The sequence below is a fragment of the Asparagus officinalis genome, chromosome 5 (genome assembly GCF_001876935.1).
Source record: "Asparagus officinalis chromosome 5, Aspof.V1, whole genome shotgun sequence".
NCBI classification, from domain to species: domain Eukaryota; kingdom Viridiplantae; phylum Streptophyta; class Magnoliopsida; order Asparagales; family Asparagaceae; genus Asparagus; species Asparagus officinalis.
Genome location: NC_033798.1, coordinates 109843124 through 109854595, shown reverse-complemented (window position 1 = coordinate 109854595; position 11472 = coordinate 109843124). Strand labels below are relative to the sequence as shown.

Below are 11472 nucleotides of genomic sequence, written 5' to 3'. Positions count from 1 at the left end.
TCGTCCTCACCGCTGCGGCATTTGCACCTGACAAATTTGAAGGGAGAGGCACATCATAGGTGACGCCAGTTCTTCGATGGACTAGCGTCCTGAACGCATGATATCGAATCAGAGAATCTAAAGAATCAGATGATGGCGAGCCATTCGTATGACCGCAGTTCGCGCCTGAGCATGCGAAAAAGAAAAGAAGCAACAGCCAATACCGAATCTGTTTCTGCTTCATCAAATCATCAAGATTTTACCGTGTCAGAAAAAACCGACATGGCTGTTGAGGTATTTGGAGATTTTGTTGATATGGAAATTTCCAAGGGGTCCTGCAGACGAAAGAATGCACGGCCCCCGAGGAAGAGGATGAAGAGGAAGAAGAAAGAAGTAGACGGAGGAAGAAGAGAGGGATTAATGGTGGGCATTGTTTTTAAATTAAGGGAGAGGAAGAGCAGACGAGGAAATGGGGAGTGGATGATTTCATTGTCCGGGGTCAGGCGGTTTTTTAGTTTATTTGTTAGCACATTTGGTTGGGTGGGGGGCTGGGTGCTGGATTGGGTGGAATTAATTATGTTATTAGGGATTTGGTTTTTAAGTTAAAGTTAATAATAGAGTCGGCACGGCAGGTTGTGTTGTCGCCATGTGGATGGTGGAAAAAAGGTCCTACTCCTAATTGGTGACAGTTTATTGTCTCAGTTTTTTTATTTTCAAAAATAATATTTGGCTAAAGTATCAAATTGGCAGTTAAATATACTCTGTTTACCACTTTGATATTTAAAAACGCTCTTACGTGGTATTTAAAATACGTAAAAATGGCAATTAGATATAAGATCTCGTCAGCTCGTCAGCCCGTTATCCGATAAGATCCTTCTTCTCCTCTCTTTCTTTTTCATCAATAGAGTCTCCTTCTTCTCCTTCAACATTTCCTTATTCAAATCCAAACCTCGGTCCAAATGATTAACCCATTGTTTGGATTAGGGTTTTGGATTAGGTTTGGGTTAGAATCGGGAGAGGTTAAAGGAGAGGGAGGGGCTAGAGAGAAAGAGAGGATGAACGAGGATTTTATAGGGTAAATGGGTAGAAGAAATTTGAGTTTAGAATGGTTGAAAAAGGAAAATGGTGTAAAATGCAATAAATTTAAGTGTCAAGAGGATGGAAGAAATTTTCCGAGCAGTTTTTACCAGAAAAAATGAACGTCGGCCAGTTTTCGTACCTAATTGCGAGATTTTACACACTTTAAATGCTAAAAAGATGCCGGTGCATTTTTCATTATCGAAGTGGTAGTTTAGCCAATAATATCTATTTTGGGTTAATTGATTATAGGCATTGGGGCCTTGAACTTTAGTCTCTCCTTAACTATTGGGCCCAAGGCCACCAGCCTTATCTTGTAGGCTGAACGGGTTTTGCTATTCTCAGCGTTCAAGGTAATCTACTATATAAAAAATCGTAGAAGAAATAAAAGGATTAGATTCTCTCCTATATATAGGGGGGGAAAAATAACAGAATAATGTATGCAGTTTATGGAGGGCATGATGAGTGCTAGGTTTTGAATGAAGGACAACCATCTAGTAACGAATAGGTTGTGGTTTTATCTGTGAGAGTGTGTTAATGAAAACAAAAGGCAAGGAAAAAACTTTACAATAATCAGGACAATTTGCTTGGGTCTTTGAATTAGTCAGAAAATCAATGAAAACATATTTTAGATTAAGGTTCAAGATTGGGCCTGGAACCGAAACCAAAGCGAGCAATGCTACGGCATGCTCGGGGGTTTATGAGAAGCCTTTGTTAAGATCCCATATTATATGAGTCTTAACTCTTGAGTTCTTTGCTTAGTATCAGCCAACTAAATTTTGGGCCATATGGATAGTATAAGTATTTCAATGCCTAATAATTAGAAACTGGAGATAAGCGTAAGCCATAGACACGAATCGATTATTCGCCTTCGGAGCCATGGCCTAAAGCCCCGGCCACTAGGCCACTTGTGGGAGGTATCATTGTCATTGACTTGATTTTTTTAAAGTTTAAAATAGGGAAACACTATATTACAATTCCGATCCTTTATTCAAACCATATCATGTTTATTAGGGTGGTGTCGTTGCAATACTGAGAAGGATGGACAACGAGATCATTATGATCCATTGCATTATGATACTCAACCTTATACATGAAGCTTTATTGAATATAGTATTTTTCATCAATGAACTAATTTAAGTCGATGCCTATCTTGGATCCCCCTGTCCTCATCAAATTTTGAATAGGATACGTGTACGCCTTTTCTGAAATTGATGATATGATACCAACTTTCATAAGAATCTTACATCATATAAATTCTTTTTTAGGCTCCTAGGCTCGGCCTGGCCTTAACCAGGTTAATGCTGGCTAGGGGAGGGAACAATTCTGATGACTCAGTTTAAGGCTAAAATTAAAACTAACAAAAGTACAAACAATTTTAACCTAATTTTGTAAAACAAGACTCAAGGGGGAAAGGGGATGTTCCTTTTATAAAGTCAGGTTTAATTATGGAAAGTAACAAGTGAGTAAATGTTGTAAAAATATATGATACATGCATTTGATGAGGTTTGTAAAGACATTTCAGAATCAGACCTTAAATTTATATGGATTGACGATATGCTTGGAAAGAAAATAAAGGATGAAAGAGTTCTCCTAGACTCTTAGAGGGGCATACTTGGAAAAAGAAAAAGAAGAAAAGACCAATTGTATAACTTAGAACTATAGTTGTACGTAACTGGAACATTTTGAATCAATTACGCTTATTTTTTCCACTGTACTAATAAACTTAGTTGCAACTGTAGTTGCAAAAAAAAAAAAAAACCAACAACCAATGACTTGCACAGATTTGTGCGCAAGTTGCAGTAACAATTGAAACAATTAAAAAGTTAAAATTGCAACCAATCTCAGAGGGAGCCAACTTTGATATACTAAAAATATATATGAAATGCTTGTACTCATAAAATTATAAAATCTTAAAAATTTAGTCAATCAGCTGAAACTATAGCTACATGTGAGAACGATTGTAGAAAAGTGTAGTTACAAGTAGCCGATACTTATATTGTGATGACACTTGCAATGAATCAAACATTTTCCCAAACATTGACTATTCTTTTATTTCAGTCGGGGAACCCACTTTCCTCACTTGCATATTAATAAAGTCGGGCTTATTTCTGACTTTGAAATGCCATTTGCAAAATTATGAATGTTGAACGAAGAAAATGGACTTTGGAAGCTTTATCATGTGAAAATTATTGAAGATCAACGGCTTAGGTGAGGTAGCAAGTAAACGGTCAACTCTCTACTCTGTACGGATCAAATTGATCAGATTTCAAAGAATTCAGTCCTCGAAACAAGACAACTCAGCAGTCAACGTTCGGGACAAGTTGTTCACTGACCTCTTAAATAACAAGAAATGCCTGTTTAATGTTTTCCTTTTGTTTGGGGGGGTGGGGGGGGGCGGGGGATTACCCTGTAAGTTTTATCTAGAAAGTATATATAAAACATAATTTTTAAATCGGAGAGTTTTTTAAAGGACAATTTTTTAAAAAAAATTAATAAAAATGATATTTTTGCTAGATAATTAGCAAAATCCATCTCTTTTGCCCAGCTCACCAAGGCTGGCAAAAAAGAAGTCGATTTTGTAAAATTTAGTATTAAAAATACACAGGACTACTAGTCTTTTATGTCTCGCGTGTTTAGCGTTCGTTAATCACCTTCTAAGCACAATCCAAACACACGGGACTAGTCTCGTGTGTTACCTCCCCCTTGAGAGTACATAGTTTTAAGAATTCTCCTAGTAATCCGCCCCCCCCCCCCCCCCCTCACTCCCAACCCCCCAACTCACTCGCTCTCATCACGACCAAATCCTCAAAGCAAATTGCATCAGGTTTCCAAAGGCTTTTATCTCCACCAAATCCCATTAAAACCCATTTCCCCAATCCCTAATCCAAGATCTCTCTATAGGAGAGCTTACTCCATTGAACTCCCTCAAAACACATCTCTCAAAATGGCATCTTTTCTTGAGTCCTCTCCCAAAATCACAAATTTTCAACCCCAAAAATCTTTTCTCCATCTGGGTTTTCCAATTCAAGGCAGCTAGTTTCAATTAGAACCTTCACTATGGGAAATTCAATGCTGAGTTTGGGGAATCATTTGGGGAATCAATAGGCAAGGATCCTTTATCAAAGATCAAATCAGGAATTTTGGAGGACAGAGAGGTTTTAGGGCAAAAGGTTGAGTCATTTTGGAAGAGGAATTACTTGGTTCTTATAGGTGCTGGGGGTGTTGTTATCTGCATTACACTATGGAGGAGGATGTTTTGGGTTGTCAGCACTTTTGTCCTGCTTTCGAAGGGCATGGCGAAGTATGGGTTTCTTGCTTGTTTCTGTTAAACATACGGGGCTATTAGTCCCGTGTGTTTTATGAGTTGTGCTTAGGAGGTGATTAGCGAATATTAAACACACAGGTCTAGTAGTCCCGTATGTTTTCAACACCAAATTTTACAAAATCAACCTCTTTTGGCAAGCCTTGATGAGCTGGCCAAAAAGAGACCGATTTTGCTAATTATTTAGCAAAAATATTATTTTTATTAATTTTTTTGAAAATGATCTTTTTTTTTTAATTCTCCTTTTCAAATCTCATAAAACCCATAAGAAAACGTTTAATCAGCAATATATGTTAGAATATACAATTATAACTTACAATATTCATCCTACTTTTAGAATTGTATCAAATGAGATTTTTGAGATAATGTTATATCAATCTTAGACTATAAAAAATATTACTCTCAACCCTCACCGAACACTTCCAATTTTGGTGCGGTGGTAGCGATCCAATATTAACCGTTGACGATGCTTGAGCTCACTCGCTTTGTTAAAACCTTAAAAAAATCATGCCAATATCAGCGTGGTATGCAAGCCACAAGGATGTTTGTCAACATTTTGAGAAGCACATTGGATCCTAATAGAGATTTGACTTTCTTGTGCTTACCTATGTAACGGTTATATTGCATATTAGATTAAGTCAGCCTCAATTCAGTGTCCTAAGTGCTCATTTGCAGACTATAATATCAGTCCTCACCAAAAAAATTTGAAGTTGTGATGTAGTGGAATTACGTACGGAAGAGATTTTATACCCCATCCAACACGTATCTAAAGTGAAATTTTGTCAGAAAAAGAAAATTAAATATTCAAAATATCGACATGTCAAAGTATTAGGATCTAGCATTGCGGAGCTCATTTGTGAATAGACCTCTCTAGTTAAATTTGATCACATCATATTACTTGTATTATTGCACATATGATGTCATATTTTTAACCTACATACCATTTCTACTTGAGCTTTATATCCTGATTTTAAGACTTAAATAATCTTAAATCTGTTTTCTAATTAAAATTTTGATTTAAATATATATACATCATATATTATAAAGGAATAAATTTTATTTATGAATTCAAATACTATTTGAAAATCAAATTCTTTAGCGGAATAAATATACTTTGATATTCGATAAGTATTCGTGAATATTCATGAATATTTATCAAATACCAAGTATTCGAGTTCGAATTCGAAAAACTAGATATATGAATTTTAGAGTCCACATTCGAATTCGATAATTTTAAACAAATACAAATACGAACATCTTAGTATTCGATTCGATTCGATCGTTTACCACCCCTATCCGCAAGTAACGCTAAAATATGAAATTATAGTCTCCAATTCTCACAACTTTGATGCTTCAGCGAGAAACTTTTACAGATCATTATGCCTTGAAGAGTTGAAGTCAAATACATGCAACAAGTCCTCGTTCCCCATAAAACGAGCCAACCCATCATCAATCTCCTCGTCCCTAGCTCTCAAGAATTCAAACATGAAAAAAAACCCCACTCTCCTCCTCCTCCTCCTCCTCCTCCTCCTGGAAAACTCCCTCCAGTCCTCGTCATCTCCATCCTCAACGGATCTCAATGCCCTTCTCGCCATAAAAAACTCCATCACCTCCGATCCCCTCGACGCAGTCACCTCCTCGTGGGCTCCCCCCACCTCCTTCTGCAACTGGACCGGCGTCTCCTGCGACGCCCAAAACCAAAGAGTCGTCTCCTTAAACCTCTCTCAACTCTCTCTGCGGGGCAAAATCTCTCCACTCATCTCCAACCTCACCCTCCTACAATCTCTGGACCTCTCAACCAACTCGTTCGCGGGCGTCGTTCCTGACTCCATTGCTCTCCTTCCGAATCTCCGACACCTTAATCTCTCTGTCAACCAACTTACGGGGCCGATACCCGCTCAGCTCTTCAATAGCTCTTCTCTGCAGAAAGTCGTTCTCGCAACGAACCAGCTGTATGGAGAGATCGAAGATGATCTGAATCTCCCACGCGTCGACTTGCTTTCGATCTCTTGGAACCAGATTGGAGGAAGAATCCCGAAAAGCTTGAGACGATGTCGGAGGCTTCAAACTCTGTCGTTGTCGTATAACGAGTTTGTCGGAGGGGTACCTGATGAAATCGGCAGTTTGAAGGATCTTGAAGGCTTGTATCTTGGGTACAATAATCTGACAGGTGTTATTCCAAATTCTCTTGGTAATCTCACGAAGCTGTTGGAACTCACTTTGAATCATATGGGATTAGTAGGGAGAATCCCTGACGAATTTGCGCGATTCGGTAGGCTGAGACTGTTAAATCTTGGCGAGAATGGTTTGACTGGTGGTATAGATTCAATCTATAACATGACTTCTTTGGAAAAACTCGGGTTGTCATTCAACCACCTCTACGGATCTCTACCCGACGACCTTGGTTTTCGGCTACCAAATCTCCAAGGAATTTACCTTAGCGGCAACCGATTCAGTGGGGAAATCCCGGCCTCGCTTTCGAATGCTTCCATGCTCTCTGTCATTGAGTTTTCTGATAACTTTTTTACTGGCTCGGTTCCTGACGCTCTAGGGGACTTGGAAATCCTTCAGTCGTTGAGTTTACAGGGAAATAATTTGAAGGGCGGGCTCAAGTTTTTGGACCCCATCACAAAGTGCAGGTCACTGGAGAACTTGCTGATAGGAGAGAATGAGTTTGGAGGTCGACTGCCAGAATCCATTGGGAATCTCTCGAGGAATATTCTTCGCTTCAGAGCCCCAAATTGCAAGCTCGAAGGAAAAATTCCTGATTCTATTGGTAATTTGATTAGCTTGATATATCTAAATTTGCATGACAACCAGTTGTCGGGAGAGCTTCCACGTACAATCTCTGGGCTTAAGAATCTGCAAATGACTTATCTTTACTCCAACCGGCTCCAAGGGCGCATACCAATTGAACTATGCAGTCTTAGAGCTCTCAGTTACATTTCCATATACAACAACGCACTTTCAGGGCCAATTCCAGATTGTATAGGGAATATTAGCGGCCTTCAGCGGCTTTATCTGTCTGATAATTCTCTTTCATCGACAATCCCTTCGAGTATTTGGAGCCTCCAACGCTTGATAGCACTCAACTTGTCGCAGAATTCGCTAGTGGGCTCTCTGAGCTCAAATGTGAGTAATCTGGCATCTCTCACGGAATTGGATCTTGCGATGAATCAGCTTACGGGAGCCATACCAAGCACCATAGGAGATTTAGAAATGCTCAGATTTCTGATATTATCGCAGAATTCATTCTCAGGTCCTATCCCACAATCTTTCGGGCGCTTGGGGAATATGGAAGGCATGGATATTTCTTCTAATTTGCTCACCGGAACCATCCCCAAGTCTTTTTCAAATCTATCCTACTTCACATTCCTGAACGTTTCATTCAATAAGCTCGAAGGCCAGGTTCCAAAAGGAGGGGTTTTCTCAAATATGACCGCCGAGTCTTTTATGGGGAATGAAGCGTTGTGTGGTAATCTCCAACTAGGCCTGCCAACTTGCAAACTAGAGGCTGTTATTATCACCAACGCGAAATCAAGAACTCATCTCCTCAAATATATTCTTCCACCGGTATCTTTAACGATTGTTTTGGCAGCAATCTTCTTCTATTTCTTATATAAGAAGCCGAAGATTGTTCTATCCACAGATGGAAACTCTACTGCAATAGACCACAGAATGATTTCGCGTCATGAACTCATCCGAGCAACAGAAAACTTCAGCGAATCTAATTTGCTCGGTGTTGGTATTCATGGATCTGTGTACAAAGGGAAGCTAGACGACAACATGATTGCAGCGATAAAGGTCCTAAATTTGCAAACAGAGGGAGCACTAAAAAGTTTCGACGCAGAATGTGAAGTTATGAGAAAAGTTCGGCACAGGAATCTTGTGAAGATAATCAGTACCTGTTCTAATCTGGATTTCAAGGCATTGGTTCTTCAGTTCATGCCCAATGGAAGTCTTGAGGTATGGCTGCATTCTGGAGACTGTTATCTGAGCCTTGCTCAGAGAGTGAATATTATGCTTGATGTTGCGTTGGCGTTGGAGTACCTGCATCATGAGCATTCTGAAGTTGTGGTGCATTGCGATCTGAAGCCGAGCAATGTGCTGTTGGATGAAGAGATGACTGCGCATGTAGCTGACTTTGGAATCGCGAAATTGCTGGCTGATGATAATAAGTCCATAATGCAGTCTAATGCGCCAGGGACACTTGGATACATGGCACCAGGTATGTTTGATTCATATTTTTAATCGGACACAGACCTCCTGTAGCATCGTTGTTTTTGGACTTACTGTCTCTATAGTTTCATTGTTGCATATAGACCCCCTGGGTTCAATTTTTTGACGCTCTTACCTTTGGATAGACTCCCTAATTTCACCCAGGAGCAATATCTGACAAACTTTCACCACGGGCAAAAGAGTTATTAAAAAAAAAGAACTCAGGGTGTCTATCTGCAACAATGAAGTTACGGGGTAGTAAGTGCAAAACAACGATACTAAAGGAGATCTGTGTGCAATTAACCCTTCATATAATGACCTACAAGTTTATCTTCATTCTTCGACCAATGACCTCATCTCCTTTTATTCTCAAGTTACCAATGATTCTAAGATCCTGGCACAGTGTCATGAGATTTTAGTTACGAATACGTGGCATAATTAATAGATATTTGAGTAGGATCACTGACAGTCTCAGTATTATGTACAAGTAGTATCCTGTTACTTGCAATTTCAGCCATCACAATCCACACTCTCCGTTGTGAAACAGTACAAAAGGTTATCTATAGAAAAACAAGAGAATTAAGCCTTTCACCATCAACTCAGAAAGAAGTTCCTTAAGATTATACACAATGAACGACAAACACATTATTGCATCAAAAATGTTCTTATCCAGCTTGTCAATAATGCTAAGGTTTGTTCATCGCATGAAACAGAATATGGAGCAACTGGAAGAGTGTCTCCGAAGGCTGACGTGTACAGCTACGGGATCCTGTTGATCGAGACATTCTCAGGAAAGAGACCAACAGATGAAATGTTTGCAGATGTCTTGAGTTTACGAAAATGGGTTTCGGATGCATTGCCTCATTCTGTTTTGCAAGCTGTCGATAGTAATCTTTTGGAGAGAGAAGTCTTGTGTGTTCAGGAGGAGAAATACACGAACATCAAGAGTCGATGCCTGTCATCTATTATAGATCTCGGTCTACAGTGTTCAAGAGAATCACCAAGGGAGAGGATGAGCATGAAATATGTCACTTCCAGATTAAGGAAGATAAAAAGTGAACTGAATGTATGAAGTTGAATTGCTCAATTATGAACTATATTTGCATTACCAAGTATTTTCCATTGAACCGGATGGACATCTGGTCACAAAATAGACATTGCTCAGAAGTAAGTGATACTCCAACATAAACAGGATAAAAAGAAAAAGGAAAGGAACCAATTACTCAAAATGCATATTCTTTCACATATAATGATGCCTGCATAACATAACAGAGTAATCTATGAAACCTCACAAACTACACCTAGGTATAAGACATTGATGAAGTACTATATGAAACCTTCATTCTGCTAGTGCTGCTGCGTTTGTGGTTGCCTGATAGCTAGTTCAGCTTTCAAATGGAGAACACCATTGATGAAGTAGGGGCTATCTTCCGCCATGAAAGAAGTCCAAGGGATTGCAAACAAATTCCTGTATCCCACTGCTTTTCCACCTGTAAAATTATAAAGGCCCTTATACTTGCTTACAAAATCTCCCGTTGTTCTAGTCCTCGCAGCAAACTCATATTCAACTGTGAAGGTGACTGAACCCTTCTCTTGCATCCCCAAGAAGAGTCCGAAGCAGTAGAATGAGCTCTGCTGGTCCAGGTTGCAGTGGGCCGAGAGGAAGAAACCCTGACCACCTAAGTGAAAAGCCTGGGAGTAGACCCGGCCTCCAGGGAAAAAATTTGAACACTCTTCTCTCTTGAGATCAAGATACACTATGCACTGAGGATGGGGCTGATCAAATTCCACCACTTTCACTGGCCGGTACTTGTAAGCCCGCTCTATGTACTTGCGTGCATCTGCTGGCTCTTCAGAAGACGAGGTTGACGCCAGAGCTCTCTGCCGATGTGGTGTTTCTGCCTTAAAAAACAGTGCCTCGAGGACTGCCTTCCTGGATACCTCCTTGTCTAGGTCATTGCAAGCTAAAACTTTCTTTAGTTTTCTACAGGTCATATACGGGAACCGAATGAGATGAACAAGACGGGATCCTATAATTTCCTTTCTCTCCTCTACTGTTGGATATTGAGCTCGTGCCCACTTTAGTACAAAGTCATACACTGCATCTTCTGATGCTACCTGGAGGTTGTCGCTGCTAAGGATTGCCTCAATGCCAGCAAGAGGAAGTTTCAGCACTTCATCTTGAAACCTGATGGTTAAAAGAAATCATGTTGAAGATGGTTTTTGTTTAGCGTTTGATATAGAGTAGTGGTAACTAGACTGTAACACCCAAACTAATTTGTACTGCAAGAAACATACGAGTGTAGGTTCTTGATGAGTTACAAATGATGATAGCAATTCACACGAAAGGACCCCACACTTTTGTTCTTTTTTTGTTTATAATAGTACAAAATTCTATTAGTACAAAATTAGTTTGGGGTTTGTAGTCTAGCTAGTATTATTCTTTGATATACTGATATTAATTCATATGGCTCCAACTCACTTAGATAAGTCCCGGTAATTGTCAGCGAGGAATTCTCTAGCAGCATCAGTCAACGGCTGTACTGCTGAGGCCATTGAGACACTGGAAGGGAGCTCCAAATAGAGTAGTGCAGATTCGGTAGTCATGGACAGACTCCTTAACTTCTGACTGCAGTACCTCATGCAAGAAGCAACCTCAAACTTGTCAGCAGCCATCAGCACATCCAGCAGAAGAGGAGGTGAGGTGGTTGACAATTTCCCACTATACATAAAACTCAAAAGTTCCATAAGAGCAGGTTCCTCTGCTTACATGAAAAAGAAAACAAATGAGGTTACATTACCTGGAGAGGAAGATAAAAACAAAGAATGAACCTTCCTTGAGCAGGTCATGCATGATTATTTGGATTTTGCAT

The 11472-nt window shown here is 39.7% G+C and overlaps 2 protein-coding genes across 3 annotated transcripts in view; one reads left to right on the top strand and one right to left on the bottom strand.

Annotated features, from left to right (window-relative positions):
- LOC109840648 (probable LRR receptor-like serine/threonine-protein kinase At3g47570) lies at positions 5823–9685 on the top strand. Its single transcript, XM_020409374.1, has 2 exons — positions 5823–8609; positions 9313–9685. The coding sequence occupies exons 1-2, from the start codon at positions 5867–5869 to the stop codon at positions 9669–9671; spliced, it is 3102 nt and encodes a 1033-aa protein (XP_020264963.1). The 5' UTR covers positions 5823–5866; the 3' UTR covers positions 9672–9685.
- LOC109840649 (BTB/POZ domain-containing protein POB1-like) overlaps positions 9794–11472 on the bottom strand; it is a 6406-nt gene continuing 4727 nt past the window's right edge. For both annotated transcript variants that reach the window (XM_020409376.1, XM_020409375.1), the window contains exons 5-6: positions 11082–11361; positions 9794–10787 (exon numbers count right to left, since the gene is read on the bottom strand). In XM_020409376.1, coding sequence (XP_020264965.1) covers positions 9947–10787; positions 11082–11361 — 1121 coding nt within the window. In that variant the 3' untranslated portion in view covers positions 9794–9946. The remainder of the gene's footprint in view (positions 10788–11081; positions 11362–11472) is intronic.

Coding starts and splice junctions, on each gene's coding strand:
- LOC109840648 (XM_020409374.1), top strand. CDS start 5,867: ATGAAAAAAAACCCCACTCTCCTCCTCCTCCTCCTCCTCCTCCTCCTG. Junction 8,610..9,312: donor ACTTGGATACATGGCACCAG/GTATGTTTGATT, acceptor CGCATGAAACAG/AATATGGAGCAACTGGAAGA.